The 16608-nt window shown below is 51.8% G+C and overlaps 4 protein-coding genes across 4 annotated transcripts; 2 read left to right on the forward strand and 2 right to left on the reverse strand.

Annotated features, from left to right (window-relative positions):
- Positions 1-1091: 1091 nt before the first annotated feature.
- M431DRAFT_504689 (hypothetical protein) lies at positions 1092-5078 on the reverse strand. Its single transcript, XM_024918509.1, has 6 exons — positions 4777-5078; positions 4428-4706; positions 4264-4284; positions 4143-4180; positions 1547-4074; positions 1092-1490 (listed from the first exon to the last, which is right to left on the reverse strand). Exons 1-6 carry the CDS (start codon positions 4910-4912, stop codon positions 1382-1384), a joined length of 3111 nt encoding a protein of 1036 aa, XP_024779399.1. The 5' UTR covers positions 4913-5078; the 3' UTR covers positions 1092-1381.
- A 1512-nt stretch (positions 5079-6590) lies between these two features.
- On the forward strand, positions 6591-8386 carry M431DRAFT_504691 (hypothetical protein). The gene is made up of 3 exons (XM_024918510.1): positions 6591-6746; positions 6898-7495; positions 7560-8386. Exons 1-3 carry the CDS (start codon positions 6697-6699, stop codon positions 7926-7928), a joined length of 1017 nt encoding a protein of 338 aa, XP_024779400.1. The 5' UTR covers positions 6591-6696; the 3' UTR covers positions 7929-8386.
- A 129-nt stretch (positions 8387-8515) lies between these two features.
- On the reverse strand, positions 8516-10761 carry M431DRAFT_108186 (hypothetical protein). Its single transcript, XM_024911667.1, has 2 exons — positions 10144-10761; positions 8516-10055 (listed from the first exon to the last, which is right to left on the reverse strand). Exons 1-2 carry the CDS (start codon positions 10518-10520, stop codon positions 8951-8953), a joined length of 1482 nt encoding a protein of 493 aa, XP_024779401.1. The 5' UTR covers positions 10521-10761; the 3' UTR covers positions 8516-8950.
- Positions 10762-14579: 3818 nt separating this feature from the next.
- M431DRAFT_76397 (glycoside hydrolase family 20 protein) lies at positions 14580-16458 on the forward strand (the record flags this gene model as incomplete). Its single annotated transcript, XM_024922459.1, has 3 exons — positions 14580-14723; positions 14801-15970; positions 16036-16458. 3 exons carry the CDS (start codon positions 14580-14582, stop codon positions 16456-16458), a joined length of 1737 nt encoding a protein of 578 aa, XP_024779402.1.
- Positions 16459-16608: the final 150 nt, after the last annotated feature.

Genomic DNA, 16608 nt, shown 5'->3' on the forward strand with positions numbered 1-16608 from the left:
CAGCTCCTCCGGGTTTGCCGTCTTCCCCGTTGGCCGTCGTCTTCTGGTTTGCAAGTTCGTAAGCATTGCCAATCGGATGCACGCCGATTTCCAACAAAAAGAGCAAAAAAACCACGCACAGACAGAGATGAAGCCAGGCCAACAAGGTGTTAAAAAGCTGAGGTGCTGAAAGGCATGCCCCCCCAAAAGCTGTCTACTGGTGGGAGGCCGGGATTCCGTAGGGCTAGCGGAAGCCGCCCCGTCATGGATGCAAAGGGCAAAACATCCGAAGGGAGTAATTCCATGCCAGGGGGCCAATTTTCAAGCATCAGACGAACCACAGCATGAGCAAAGAGATGCGTTTCATATGTTGTATATGCTGTCGGTTTGATTCGTTTCTTGCTACTGCGGTTCTTTCCGCATGATACAAGGGAGCCATGTCCATTAACCAATGTTTAAATCTTCCGCCTGAATCCTTAGATCACCTGCATTAATTATCATACCCTTCAAACTCTTATCCTAACGGTTCATAAGATGCAATACCCCATATCTTGGCATCTTGTGCAACCCATGTCAACGTCTACAGCTTGTAATACGTGTATTCCCTACACCACATGCCACCAATTTAGCCTTACCACTCTGTCTGTCCACGTCCAAGTAGCCGCCTGTCTCAGCCTCATGAGCCATCAACATCGTCTCGATTTCATCAGTAGCATTCCAGTGCAATCCCGCTTCTTCATTACCTTTTCCCGCATCGATATTTCCCCTTATTTGACTCTTTATGTGTTCCTCCAACAGCATTGCCCTCTGTTCGGCCGAGAGTTCCTCCGAATCCCAATCCGGATCAATTCATCCAACCGGCTCAATCTCAACTAGCTGCCTTTTTGTTACCCACCTGTTCATCGATACGACGTCTGTGATGCAATCTGGGTGCAATCTATTCTAGCCAATCCACCAATGCAGGGACAGATATTTACTTAATCTCATCGGCTATTAGTCCAGGGGCTGCGTGGTGAGCTGGCATGTACATAGTTGTACTTCGTATATACCTTGCAGTTGCCCACCTCGGGCATTGCTAAAACTTAAAAAGAACAAGAGAGAAACAAAAAAAGGTGCTATCCAAGCAATTCTATTGTATGCTCTAGCATCTCTTGTTTACTCTAAACGGGTCAATCATCCAAATCATAACCCGGTACCTTGCATGCCTGCGCCATATGTTGAAGATGCACCAGCCGTCATAAAATCCCATATTCCATACATCCTTATCGTGCCCCACGTTGAGTCTCTGGGTATATATATATGTTTTCACCAACATTGATAACATGGCAATCAATGCATGGAAAACCCATGAATGCCAAAAGAAAAGAAAAGGAGAAAAAGAAAAAAGAAGTGTACGATGAATTTAGAAAAGACCGTCAATCTCGCCAGTCTCAAGATCGACGTCGACGTTGAGGTAGCCAGGGGCGGTGGGAAGACCGGGAATGGTTTGGATATCCGCAGCCAGAGCATACCTTGGAAATGAATTAGCACAATCATTCAAAAATCTTATTGGGCAATATCAACTTACAGGTAACCTGCACCGGCAGCCATGCGAACGTCTCGGATGGGCACCGTGAAGCCAGTGGGCGCACCCTTCAGGTCAGGGTCATGAGACAGAGAGTACTGAGTCTTGGCGACGCAGATGGGCAGGTTGCCGTAGCCCTGCTTGGTGTACGTGTCGATCTTCTTCTGAGCAAGCTCGCTGAACTCGACGTTGGCAGCACCGTACATTTTCTGAGCAATGGCCTCGAGGCGCTGCTCGATCGAGCCGTCAAGGCCATAAGTCAGCTTCAGCTCCTTGGGCTTCTCGCTGGCAGCAATGACTCCCTTGGCCAGGTCAACAGCACCCAGACCGCCCTTGGCCCAGTGATCAGCAAGGATGGCATCTTCAGCACCAGCGGCAATAGCCTCTTCACGGAGAACGGCGATCTCGGCCTCGGTGTCGGTAGCGAATTTGTTAATGGCAACGACAACGGGGATGCCAAAAGACTTGGCGTTGGCAATCTGCTTCCTGAGGTTGACACAACCAGCTCGGAGGATTTCGACATTCTCCTGCTTGTAGACAGCATCGAGGGCAGCGCCGGGAGCGATGGGGGGGCCGCCACCGTGCACCTTGAGGGCACGGATGGTAGCGACGACGACGACAACGTCGGGCACGAGACCTGAAGTGCGGCACTTGATGTTAAAGAAGCGCTCGCCACCCATGGTGAAGTCGAAACCGGCCTCGGTGACGACGAAGCCCGTCTTTTCGTTGTGATCCTCATCGGGCTCAGTGCCCGCAAGCTTCAAAGCCAGCCTATCGGCAAGAATGGAGCTCTGGCCAATGCTGATGTTGGCAAAAGGACCCGCGTGGACGAAGACGGGGGTACCCTCCAAGGTCTGCATGAGGTTGGGCTTGATAGCATCCTTCATCAGAGCGGTAAGAGCACCGCCGGCACCAATGTCGTCGCAAGTGACGGGATCGCCGCCGCGAGAGGTGCCAATGACCATGCGGCCCAAGCGGCTGCGCATGTCGGCGAGGTCAGTGCTGAGCGCCAGGATGGCCATACACTCACTGGCAACAGAAATATCAAAGCCTGTCTCACGAGAGTGCCCCTTCTCTGTGGGAGCGGTGCCAACAGTGATGCCTCGAAGGTGGCGATCGTTGACGTCCAATACGCGCCTCCAGGTGATTGTCTCCGGGTCGATATCCAGCCGGACGAAGCGGCGGATTTCGTCAGGAGTCAGCTCATCAGGTTTGGTCTTGTCGATACCCAGCTTCTTGAGACGACCCAGCATAGAGGGAAGGAATTTTCTCACGCCGTTCTTGGCAGGTACCAGACGGCGGTACAGGGGGCCATCCTTCTGAGTGTTCTCGTGGAACATACGCGTCTCAATGGCGGCGGCCAACAAGTTGTTCGCCGCGGTGATGGCGTGGATGTCGCCTGTGAGATGCATGTTGAACTCATCCATGGGGATGACCTGGCTGTAACCTCCACCAGCAGCACCACCCTTGATACCGAATGTCGGTCCTTGGCTGGGCTGTCGCACGTTGGCGAAAGAAATTCGGCCAACGTGAGCGCCGAGGGCCTGAGCCAGACCCATGGTGGTGGTGGACTTGCCCTCACCAAGAGGTGTTGGGGTGATACCAGTGACAACGACATAGCGGCCGTTTCGTCGATGCTCAAGTCGCTTGAGCAAGCCAAGGTCGACCTTGCCCTTGTATGCTCCGTAAGGCTCCAGCTCGTGGGCCTCAATACCAATTTCTGATGCGACACGGGTAATCTGCTTGGGGGCTTGGGCGCGGGAGATGGCAATGTCTGACGGAACGGGAGACTGAAGGTGAAGCGGGAGGGGCACAGTCTGCCTAAGCTTCTCATTCTCGAAAAAGCTGTTTGTGGCCTCGACAACGTTCTCCAACAGCATGGCAACGGTCATAGGGCCAACACCGCCTGGAACGGGGGTAATGACGGAAGCGACCTCAACGGCGGAGTCGAAATCGACATCACCTACAAGTCGCTGGCCGGACTTGCGTGTAGCATCGGGAATGTAGTTGGTTCCTACATCGATGACAACAGCACCAGGCTTCAACCACTCGCCCTTGACAAAGTTGGGAGCTCCAATAGCAACGACGACAACGTCGGCATTCTTGAGGTAGGCGGGAAGATCGCTCGTCGCGGAGTGGCACATGGTGACGGTGGCATTGGCTCGGTTCAGGAGCTGTGTAACAGGGCCACCGACAATGTTGCTGCGGCCAATAACCACAGCATTCTTACCAGCAAGCTCAACGCCAGCTTCCTTCAGCAGGGTGATGACACCCTTGGGAGTGCAGGGAGTGAAGATGGGCTGGCCGCCGCGCTTGGCAAGCTCGCCAATGTTGTTGGTTCCAAAGCCGTCAACATCCTTCTCGTCAGCGACAGCAGAGGTGATGCTTGCCTCGGAGATGTGCTTGGGGAGAGGCAGCTGGACAAGGATGCCGTTGACAGCATCGTCGTTGTTAAGACGACGGATCTGGTCGAGGAGCTCGATCTCGGTAATGTCCTCTGGGAAGTGAAGCAACTTGCAGTCGATGCGGGCCTGGAGACGGCATGTTAGATGAACATTTCTTTTGGAAATTTGGATTTTTATTGTTCATTATGTCTTACCTCCTCGGCGGCCTTGAGCTTCATGCGCACATAGGTAGCTGCGAGAAAAGTCAGCCGCGGTTCGAAGATGAGCCGACATGGACATGGGTTGCGATAAGGATTTGGTGGGGAGCAGACGTACTGGAATCGGAACGATCGCCAACTAGAAACAGAAAAAAAAAAGTCAGTTAGCTCCTATTTCACGCAAAAGAAATGGAAAAGAGAATCAAGAAAGAAGAGTTTTTTTTTTCTTCTTTTTCTGGCCTCTCCTCTGTAAAGAGCGCTCTTTCGCATTGTCGGTCGTACCTTGGATGATTCTGAGGCTGGGGTGATAGCGGGGGTTCTTCTTCTGCTTCTCAGCAATTTCTGCGCCCAGCCGTTCGCGAATGGCCTTGGCAATGCTGTTGCCGTCAAGCTTTGTGGCAACCATGGCGGCGGCTGTCGTCCCAAACGATCGCTGCTGCTGAAGTTGCGAGGGCAATCTGCCAGTGGAAAGGAGAGGCGAGGACAGAAACGAAGAGGTAGAAAATGAAGAGAAGGAAGACCGAATAGTCACCGATGCTGGGGAGAAATGGCCGATAGTGTCTGCGGAACCACGCCAGGGTTAGTGGACAAAAGTACTGTGCAGCCGCTGAGGGGCTCGAAGTCGCCGCACCTGGGGCCCTGGGGCTGCCGGAAATATGCGGCAAGTGGCGGGCGATGTTCGCTGAACTCGCAGCCTCGCCTGTGATACAGCGCAGTGAGCTTCTGAAAACAGGCCTTGCCGTGCGCAAGCGTTGATGAGGCGCCATTGATCGTGATTCGATATCAAGTGCTGTTGGTACGTGCGTCTCTCACCACATGCAGCCAGATCCTATAATCGGAGTCTTTCGGTGCCGGGAGGAATGCTCGCGCAACCAGGATTTGGCTCTCGTGAGCATGCACGTAAGAATCACCGGGTACGGAATGTGATGCAATTGCAGAATTCGACCAGGTTGTTGGTTTTGAAGTCAGCGCAGCATTTGCGTCCTGTCTTGTCGCTCTGTTTTTTTCTCCGATAGCGCCTAGTAGCGAGAAGATCGCACGCTATGGCGTTGGTCCCTGCGTCGACGGCTTAAGGGCCCCAACTGAATGGCTGAAATTTGGGGGGCACGCCCACAACGGCGGATTATGTTGTTTAAAGATGTCAAGAAAGCACAGCACAGTAACAAGAGAAAAGAAAGAAAAGAAAAGACTCAACAACTGCTGACGGAAATATTGGTCTTGGCTGGGCTAATACGCCGACTTACGGCGACGACCTGGACAAATTTATAGAGCATCAACCTGGGTCAATTATGTGTCGAATCCCGCCATGTGGGGATTGGATCCGAGACCGTCGAAAAAGGCTTGGACTGGACTGAATCTATCTCTACCAGGACTACGAATTCACGCTGAGATTGCTCTCCATGGCCAAATGCCGGGCCTCTAATCTTTCAATCAAACAGGCCTGTCTTGGCAGCTCCAGTTTCGTAATCACATTGCGTTTGCTCTGCTTATCAGAGAGAGCGGTCTGGCTAGATCGGGATAGCATCTTACTTACATGCTGATCTGGTCCGGATGGAGATCAATGGCGGATGTATCGATGGCGTTAAGTGAAATTCCATGGAGGAAAACAAATCATCAGCGGGTGGAAGATGCAAGGATATCTGTGGAATGAGTTGTCCAATTGATACGTTGCTTGCTTGCTGGCATTGTACGTTTAGGTATTCAAGAATAGCCGCCTGCCTGTTCAAGCAGGTCTGGAGTATATGCTTAATACGCTTACCGCTATCCTTTGCTTCTCTGCCAATCTTGACGTGAAGTGCCGGATGTAATTTGTCTGAATCTCGTGTGAAATGTAAAGAGTACAATGCTGCCTTACTGCACGTCATCGACAGGCACGGCATTTGACAGGCCTCGCCTGAGAGTTGATGAAAGAAGAAAAAAAAGGGCGGATAGAAGAAGGACTTTGGTTTGTCCAGCTTGATGCCGTGGATGCTAACTCATTGCAATTAGTTATTAATAATGGCTGCTTGTCCTATGGTGGCAACAGAGAGACGTCAATGGGTTGCTTCGTCTGACTCCAAATGATGGATTGTGGTTGGCTGTGATGATGACTCAATGTAGAGCATGACTCACTTGCAAATTCCTCCAAAACAGATCATGAAGCAAGCCACCATCCTCATCTGTATTACAGAAAGTAGCCAGTAGAGTATCATAAACATCTGTCACATGGGTTAAAGGCCAATGAAATGCAGTAGACCTTGATGAGCCTGTTTCTTGTAGTCGGTACGGAGTACACACAGATGTAACCCAGTTCCTGGAGGGTGCCAATCAAAAGGATCAAGCTAACATCCACACATGCTGAGCTCTTACTCACCCCCCAAATCTTCCCCTTTTGGCCACGCCACCAATGACTCCCCGCGCCACAACTTCAAGCCCCACCAAGACGCACAATTATCGCCAAAATTTCAAAGCACCACCATCTCCAACCTCGTCCTCGTGCTGGCCCATATTATAACCCCCCCTCTTCCCTGATCACTTCCTCAGCCTTCCAGCATCAGGATCACCAGCCAAAATGAGACCCATCCTTCTTTCCGGGCACGAGCGTGCTCTCACCCAGATCAAGTACGTCGCGACCTAGAGAAGAGAAGCAATTTCGACGCCATCTTTTCTTCTCATCTGTCCAAGCCCCTCCTCTTCACGATGCTGCTGCTCCCCTTATTTTTGCCAACCACCAATAGGAAGCCTCAGCTAACCAAATTTTCCTGCGCATCAGATATAACCTCGACGGCGACCTCATCTTCTCTGTCGCAAAGGACCAGCAGATCTGTGTCTGGTTCTCTCACAATGGCGAGCGTCTAGGAACCTACCACGGCCACGTCGGTGCCATCTGGACCGTTGACGTCGACCCGACCTCCACCTACATCGCCTCTGGTTCAGCCGACAACACTATCCGCATGTGGGAGGTCCAGACCGGCAAGTGCCTCAAGACTTGGGAGTTCCCTACCGCTGTCAAGCGCGTCGAGTTCAACGAGGATGGCACCAAGCTGCTGGGCGTCACCGAGAAGCGTATGGGTTACCTCAGCAACATCGTCGTTATCGACATCAACCCGGATATCACCGCCGAGCAGACCGACGAGAAGTCCCTGACCATTGTTTGCGACGAGAGCAAGGCCACTGTTGCTGGCTGGAGCCAGGCTAGCAAGTACATCATCGCCGGCCACGAGGACGGCAGTGTCAGCCAGTACGACGCCAAGACCGGTGAACTGCTGGACAACGTCCCCATCCACGAGCTCGACAAGCCCATCGTCGACCTGCAGTGGTCACCCGACAGGACCTACTTCATCACTGCTTGCCGAGACAAGACTGCCAAGGTACAACCTCTTTCACATTCCCCTTGACATGAATCTCAATGCTGACATGGTATCTTCGCACCAGCTCATCTCTGCTCGCGATCTCGCCACCCTTAAGACATACACGGCAGACACTCCCCTTAACAGCGCCACCATTACCCCCAAGAAGGACTTCGTCATCCTTGGAGGTGGTCAGGCCGCCATGGAAGTCACCACCACTTCCAGTCGCCAGGGTAGATTCGAGGCTCGATTCTACCACAAGGTCTTCGAAGACGAGATTGGCCGTGTCCGTGGCCACTTCGGTCCCCTCAACACCGTTGCCGCTGACCCTACTGGCCGCTCCTACGCTAGTGGAGGTGAGGACGGTTACGTCCGTGTCCACCACTTTGACAAGGGCTACTTCGACTTCAACTACGAGGTTGAGAGGGAGCGACTGAACCGACTTGACGCTTAGAGGAGGAAACGAAACCACACGGAACCCTTTTTAATCTTTTTCTCAATTTTGGTCTAGATTTTGAAACCAAAAGAAAGCTAAAGGAAGGAGAGACATAGAGAAAAGGAGATGGGGGAGAGACAAGGGAAAATGACCAGTCTGTGTTTTGATTATTGCGGACTGCTTGCTTGCTTGCTTGCATGCGTTACATATAGTACGGCGTTTTTGGAAGGGCGGAAAGGGAAACAAACAAGTTCTTCTTGCGGGAAGGGAGAGGGGATATTCAAGGTTGGGGAGGGAGGACGACTGATTCCCGTATGTAATCCATACTAGGTATCTCCTTGTGTTGTAGTAGAGAGAAGAAGAAAATATTGTGCCACTTCAAGATGACGAGCTTCACTTTTTATACAACCACAAGAAGGGAGGGGTGAAGGGTTTGCTCACTTTACTGCAAGTTTCACTATGGGGTTGGACCTTTCCATTCTGATATAATATCCATATATCCCTTGATCGGGACTTGACGAAACTAGACATCACAATTCTCTCGTTATGATATATTGACACGAGACACAACTACATCATCACACAATCGTAAGCACACATTAATTCGGTTTGGAACATCAATTCTAAACAACGACAGAAAGAAGCAAGTATCTGGTATTATCTGTCGCTAGGCTCTCGTGGTTTTCGAGCCCACGGCCGAAAATAAAACCGGCTGCTACCTCAGAATGCCAACCAAAGAGGCGTGTATAAAACTTTGTGATAAATCTCCACGCACGTTAAAAAACCCATGTGTCTCCCAGTCCAAAAACGCCTTTCCATGCCCTGCCCAACGTGACAAGAAACATATACGTCCAGCATAATCGTACAGGTCCCCTCCGAGCCCCAAAGTCAAAAAGTCATACAGGGGGCTGTAGTGGCCGTCTTTTTATAGCAACCGAAGCAGAAAAAAGCATCACTTTGAGTGATGCCTGGTATTCAGAGAATTTTGTCATCCTTTCTTTTGTTTTTTTTTGCTTTTTTAACCCTCCCATGACCTCCCTTTAACCAATAATCTCTTGATCCTGTGCCATCTCTTCCTTGTTCTCCGTCTCTGGCTGAATCATTTGCTCTTCAGCATTCTCATCCACAAATTTTCTCTCGCTGACATGCTCTCCCTGACCTGGTGTCCAGACCTTGTCCTTGAAGCCTCCCTGCTGGCCCTCTTCGTGAGCGAAGGGGCAGGTGGGGTTTAGGCAGGGAGTGTATTTGCACTTTGTCGTGACATGTGTAAACTTGCAGTTTGGTGTAGTGCAGTCTGCACCGTTGCGGCAGAGAGGCATCGAGGGGTGCTTGAACGGGCATCGAGGGTTTTGACAGTTAGGGAAGAACTTGCAGTCCTGCTCGCTCTGATGCGCAAGTCTTGCGGCCGGTGAGGGATGGCGTCCGACACACTTGCGGTTCTTGCAGGCGGCGCCAAAGCTACAAATATCGTTGACATCGACAGAAACTCCCGGGGGCGCTGCTGGAGACTGATGCGCAAATTTGCAGTCCTTGTTGGTGCAGTGAAGGTTGTATTTGCAAACAGTCTCGTCTGGGTTCGGAGGCTCGCGCTTGCCCATGTCAGCATCCTCGCCTTCGGCACCCGTCTCCATGTTCGAGTCCTCCCCGTTGGCGTCGGCCTGGCCCTGACCTTGGCCTCTTCGAAAGTTATTCTTGTGGCGAGGGTCCTGGGTCCTCTCAAATAGAGACTTTCCTCCTCGTCGCTGGTGGCCAAACCCCCGGTTTCCGTTGCTCATCATCTGTTGAGACAGCTCCAACATCATTTGACTCTGTTGTTCTAACATGGCCATGACGTCGATCTGAGTAGGTTGGCCTTGCATCCCCCATTGTGGGAACGCAGGTCCGCCAGCAACACCAGGCATTGCGCCGGCCTGCATGCCTCTGTTGTTGTTGTTGTGATTCCGCATCATGCCGCCGCGACCTCCGCGTGGGCCAGTAGGGGGGGCACGCCCATGTGTGTCGATTCTTCCACTGCCCCCACGAACTCGATGAAGCACGTTGTCATTTGATCGGTCCATGGCTTTGGACATTTGCCCGAACATTCGCTTGTCTCGTCCTCCCCTGAAGTTGCCGTTGCCGTTGCGCATTGAGCGGGGACCGGTGGGCCTACAAAAAAGCTCCAGTTAGCTCCAGCAACACCACAGATGAAGCATCAGAGCTTCAGTCAATGCAAACAAGAAGAAAAGGTACTTACGCGTTCAATTCGGGCGCACCGTGAGAGCCCATATCAGTGTCCATATCTCCACCTGCGGCGTCTCCTGAGAAGTCGCCCATGGAGTCACCGCCGTTTCCTTGTCCGCCATGCGCGTTGAGCATGTGAACTTGGTCGAATAGCCATTTGGAGAATTCGTGAACGACAGGGTCGTCGAGCGGCAGATTTAGGAGGTCTCCAGACAGCTCTGCAGCAATCTGGTCTTGCGTCTTGCCATTGACAAGCATGAGAATGATGTACTCGGCGAGTGCGGAGTCGTCGCTACCGCCCGTGCCCCATCCAACCTCAACCAGCTTCGGCGGGATCGCAGCATTCAGTGCGTCCGCCAGCGGCGTGCCGAGGCCAATCTCGATAGACATGGTGTCGAGGTAAGGATCGTTGTGTCTGGACGACCAGTGCGACGGTGGCTCTTTGCCCGTGTCCGACTTCTGAGACGCGTTTATCTAGGCGGCGGGAGATGATCGCGCGGCAGAGAGATTCTCGGTTCTGGGGCGCCTCTTGAAACGGGCGGATAAGCGTGGAAATATCGCAAGGTCGTATGCAATTGTGAGTTGAATGCTGGAATGGCGAAAATCGGCCTGCTCTGGCTCACATGTAGCAGATGAGGTTCACAAAGTTCTTCTTGACTGCTAGGCAACTCGAAAGAATGGGTCGGAGTGGTGTCACGTGATGCGATATCACTGGTGGCGAAAAGGTTTGTCATCAGCTTTGCCGGTGGCTGAGTATATGTGAGCTACTGGCTCTGGTGATGAATTGTAATCATGGCAGCTTTGATTTCATTGTGAATCCAGTAGAATTTTCTGGTTCCCTGTGGCTGACAGTTCAACTTTACCAGGATTGGGCTTTGTGCGTGACCGTTTCCGTTGTATTACGCAGTACTTTATTGGCTTTTCTCCCAAAAATGGAAGCCTTTAATGCGGCAGTTGGAGTCTCACGTGCCATCCTGCGGCCTCCTCCAAGCAGTGAGTACCTGCGCTCTTATATTAATAGCATCGTCAGTGTCTGTACTCGTACTTGGCGGACGGCATGAAGCACTGTTCAAGTCTGTGCATTCACTTCCAAAATTTTTATCAACGTGAAGGATCTGTTTTGGGAGTGCAATCTTCAAAGGACGACAAATAAACAGCCACGACAATGAATCGAGTGCTCTTTGAGACATTCTTCCAAGAGAAGAGACCTTGTCTATATTTAGCTCTTTGTTCTCTCTGAGTTTTTTTATAAATAGGTGATTGACTGAAGATCGTCAGTGCCTTTGTTAGACAGCTTTGAAGATTGGACCTCAAGGTTGTCTCTGCGGAGCCAGCAAAGCCAAGTACTGGGTACCTCGTATTAGGATTTGGCCCCTTCCAATTCGGCAATCTGGGGTTACGGACTCCCCCACAATGTTCCAGTCCTCATCACGATCTACCTACTATATGTAGATGTCTTACAGCTAAGGTAGCTTGGGTAGATACCACTCGCGCCAGAGATTGCAACGGCTGCTCAATTTCACCAACGTACACGGATTCTTGTATACGTTAGTCGGAACCAGGTTCGGAACAGGACCCTATGAATACGGTAATCTAGAGCAATATACTACCAGACTGCGGCTAGACACATCAGAGTCCTTGGAACAAAGAGCCATACAGCTGTGCTTTATCGATAGCTTGCTGGTTTGTGTCACAGAGGCGGGCATTAGGTTATAAATGAAACGCCAGCTAGTACTTGGCATCTCTCTTCTCGCAAGACATCCCAACTGCAGAACACAGGACTCTCTACCATGCATTAATAATAGGTATGCCGTACTAGACATCAAGCCTCAAGACTCCAAGCTCAGCTGTTTAGTTTCTCTGCATAGTGGGGTAAATGCATGCGTTCGGATAGCCTTCCAGGCGAGAGATGATTCGAAATGAGTATACGCTTGGTAATGAGATATAGTAGCTGCAAGGAAACCCTGGCGATGTCTCCAGATAAGATTGGTCGTGGAAGCAAGCATCCATATCAGGCTGGCTTGCATTATGTATCATCGCGTCCAGCTTTCTCGATAGTCTAGCAAAAGATTGGACCTGAGAACCATCCAGACTTGACGCGATACCACGAGCCAGTGTTACATGCCGCTTCGCCGGAGATGCCCATGTCTGAGCAGCGCTATGGAGTGTAACCTAGCGAGATGGTCAAAGGGTTGAGATGGAGACTTGCAAATCAAGCATCGTCGGTTCAGCAGCAGTCTAGCCTCCCAAGTCTAGCGGCATGTCCCGCATACTAGGTACTGTACTACACGCCACAGGAGGGGCCTGGAGAGGTGAGGTTACAATCGTGCCGAGGGTACGGCCTGTTATACCGTGCTTTTGAAAGTAACGAGATAGTCTATGTACTAAAATGCGAGAACGGAGTAGTGCTGTTTGCAAATAGGTACGTAATACAGGGGTCGGCCGTAGTAACAGTTCAGCACAATAGGCCAGTCGTACTACCACTCTGATGTATCTCTCTAATTGTTGCGCCCTTGTGTAAGTAGAGGGACGGGTTGATATCAAATCTCTACCTATGGATCCGACGATATGGACTGGACCCTTTGTTCAACGTCGCTCTAGACAGGGGCCGTGATAGCTGCGATTACACGTAGTACTGTGGTGTAAGTACGGGGCAACTCTGCTCCGCAAGTGCTGCTGCTGGGTCGTGGTGAATCAACTGATCCATTCTCGTACATACAGTCCAGCAGATTGCTCAGGGTCATCATTGTGAGTGATGTGCTGTATTTAGAACTTATCTTGGTATCTATCAGGGGGTCCATACCTCTGAGCAAGCATACAGAGGATGACTGTAGAGCACTCGTACTTGCAGTAAGCACCATGCGCAATGGTAATTTAACTCGATCCCAGGCACGGCGGCGATAAAGACAGCACCGATGAAGCTCCAAATTATCGCTAGCAATGCAACACCCATCTGTCAGCTTCACACAGGCAAACAGCGCTGTCGACTCGACTTCAATTTCCGCCCACGGCCAAGGCCCCGCAAAATAACCCGGCAAACCACCGAACTGGCCATTGACAGATGCCTGATGCAGACTAACGCCTCATCAAAAGGGCAGCCCCCCGGACTAAGGCTTATCCGCCACTGATTGGCTCGCGATAACGGGCCGTGGAGAGGCGTCCCCGCATGATGATCGCAATCAGGGATTCTCCAACCATGTGCCGTTACAACCACACAAAAGAACGAGACACGGCCCTAGCAGCTGCTTTAGCGACCACAGAAACAAAGTCCCGGGGCCGTTGCGGCATCCAGCGCCACTAGTTGATTTCCCGGCCGGCGAAAAAGAGCGGCTTTGGCCTCTGTGGCCGCTCAGTCGATGGCGACACGGTCAATGTCTGGGACAAAATGGATCGAGTGACCTCTGGATGCAACAGCACTGCAGCTTCAGCTCTTGGCCTCGATCGGTCCATCGGTGCAAGATGAAGCTGGCTGATTAACCGTGTGGCTCTTTGTCGGCGCTCTACTGATGCTGGAGCATGGAGTAGCCAGTCCCATTGCCCAGATCTCTCGTCAGATCCCACCCCTGTCAAAATATCATTGTCTGTGTTTCAAGTTGCCAGCGGTATTCGGACCACGGAGTATATCGTACTTGCAGGGGTGCTTCTACAGCAGCTAATTTGTCCGACTTGCCAATCTCAGCAGGCACCCTTTGCCTGAATGATGGAATGATGGACGGGCATGTACGAGGACTCACAGGGAGTCGCTGTGGGATGCTCGCACCTGGCCCGACTCGAACTGTCCAGCATTCGCCTTGATCGTCGCCTTCTTTTTCTTTCTTTTTGCCATTGGCGTCTCTTGCCAAGCATTGTTTTCTGCAAGCAAAAACAGTCTTAGCGAAGGAGATGCGTGCTGTTGGTTGCTAGGCGTGGGGAGTGCGTCCAATTAACACCACCAAAAAAAGGTTGACTTAAAGTAACGTTGCCCTCACAAGTTACCCAAGTCAACTCGGCCCCCGGCAGAACGCCACAGCTTCACCATCAACAGGGAAGTCTCGTCCATGTCTGGAGCACATGCTCAGCCTCAGCTTCTGCCCAGCAGCCAGTCTCCCTGCTGCCGACCTGCCGAGCCGCTGGGATCTGGGAATGGACAGGCATCAGCTGCCTCTTTACACGCGTGCCATGTAGCATTGGCCTCTGGATCGTTGAATTTGTCTTGCCAGTCGCGTGTCAAGGGTCATGGTCCATCCTAGCGCATAACGTCTTTTGGGGGAGGCATGCCCATTTTAGAGATCCGCACATCCCTTCAAGGAACCGTGTTGCTGGCCAGCTATTTAAATATTCGGTTGGCCCCCCGTGTCCGAGAGCTGTAGCAGTGCTGGCAGGACGACATCTCCACCATAGAGTCGACTCATTGCTGGCATACGGAGCATTCCAATCTTACTCGTAGTAGTGTTATTGCCATCGCTCATCATGCTTCCCAAGGCGATCATCGCGATTGCCGCATTGGCTTTCAGCCCAGCAAATGCGCTGTGGCCCATTCCTCAGAAGATCTCGACCGGAGACAGCGTGCTCTTTATTGACCAGGCTGTTAGGGTGACTTACAATGGAGTGCCGGTATGTCGATGAAGAAGGAGATGATGGTGCTTGATGTATACATGCATAGACCTTAGAGACTAACATTTTTGTAATAGATCATCCCTATCGGCTATAACCCGCCGTCCAGCTCCAATTTCGACAGCAGGCAAATCGTCCAGGGCGCTGTCTCGCGCACTTTTCAATCCATCTTCAACACCAACTATGTGCCATGGAAGCTTCACCCGCGTAACAGCAACTTTGAGCCGAAGGTGGCCCCTCAGAACCGAATCCAGTCCATCTCAATTCAGCAGACTGGAAAGGATACTTCCAAGACGTTCAAGCCGCGCGCCGGCGACGTTGATGAGTCGTACTCTCTGACCATTTCCAAGAATGGACAGGTCAACATCAGTGCCAAGTCCTCTACTGGTGTGCTGCACGCCCTCGAGACCTTCTCGCAGCTTTTCTACAAGCACTCTGCTGGACCTTTCTACTATACGACTCAGGCACCCGTGTCCATCACAGACGCACCCAAATACCCCCACCGTGGCATCATGCTTGACCTTGCCCGAAACTATCAAACCATTGATGACATCAAGAGGACCATTGACGCCATGTCGTGGAACAAGCTTAACCGCCTGCACTTGCACATCACCGACTCTCAGTCGTGGCCGCTGGTGATCCCCTCGCTGCCTAAGCTGTCCCAGGCCGGTGCCTACCACCCCAGCCTCGTCTACACTCCTGCAGACCTTGCTGGCATTTTCCAGTATGGCATTAACCGCGGTGTTGAGGTCATTACGGAAATTGATATGCCTGGCCACATTGGTGTGATCGAGCTCGCTTACAGCGATCTCATTGTTGCCTACGAAGAGATGCCTTACCAGTACTACTGCGCCGAGCCACCTTGCGGTGCCTTTTCCATCAACAACACCAAGGTGTACAGCTTCCTCGACACCCTGTTCGACGACCTTTTGCCTCGCGTCGCTCCTTACAGCGCATACTTCCACACCGGTGGTGACGAGCTCAACGCTAACGACTCCATGCTCGACTCCCACATCAAGAGCAACGAAACCTCCGTTCTGCAACCCCTGCTGCAAAAGTTTATCAACTTTGCCCACTCCAAGGTCCGTGCCGCGGGCTTGTCGCCATTTGTCTGGGAGGAGATGGTCACCACCTGGAACCTGACTCTTGGCAGCGACACTGTTGTCCAGTCGTGGCTGGGTGGTGATGCCGTCAAGAACCTGGCTGAGAGCGGCCACAAGGTCATTGACACCGACTACAACTTCTACGTAAGTTTATATTTTTAAAATCGAGATGTAATTTGAAGGATAACTAACGAGATACGCCTGTATAGTACTTGGACTGCGGCCGTGGTCAATGGGTCAACTTCCCTCCAGGAGACTCCTACAACACCTACTACCCATTCAACGACTGGTGCCAGCCCACCAAGAACTGGAGACTCATCTACTCTCACGACCCTGCAGCCAACGTGTCCGCTTCGGCTGCCAAGAACGTCCTGGGAGGAGAGCTTGCCATATGGAGCGAGATGATTGACGCCAGCAACCTGGACAACATCATTTGGCCTCGTGGCAGCGCCGCCGGTGAGGTTTGGTGGTCCGGCAATACCGATGCCTCTGGCCAACAGCGCAGCCAGCTGGACGTTGTTCCTCGTCTGAACGAGTTCCGAGAACGCTTGCTTGCTCGTGGTGTCAGCGCGTTCCCCATCCAGATGACCTACTGCACTCAGCTCAACGCCACCGCTTGCACACTATTTTAAGTCTAGGATGGCTTTTTCTTTTATTGGGCAGGGTTTTTTCTATTTTTCACGTATTATCATTAGTGTACAGTGATTAAAACAGGTATGGCTTAAGAGAAGCTGGGAGGGTATCCGGCTTGGGGCGGTATATTATTAACTGTATATAATTCA

The sequence above is a fragment of the Trichoderma harzianum genome (genome assembly GCF_003025095.1).
Source record: "Trichoderma harzianum CBS 226.95 unplaced genomic scaffold M431scaffold_2, whole genome shotgun sequence".
NCBI classification, from domain to species: domain Eukaryota; kingdom Fungi; phylum Ascomycota; class Sordariomycetes; order Hypocreales; family Hypocreaceae; genus Trichoderma; species Trichoderma harzianum.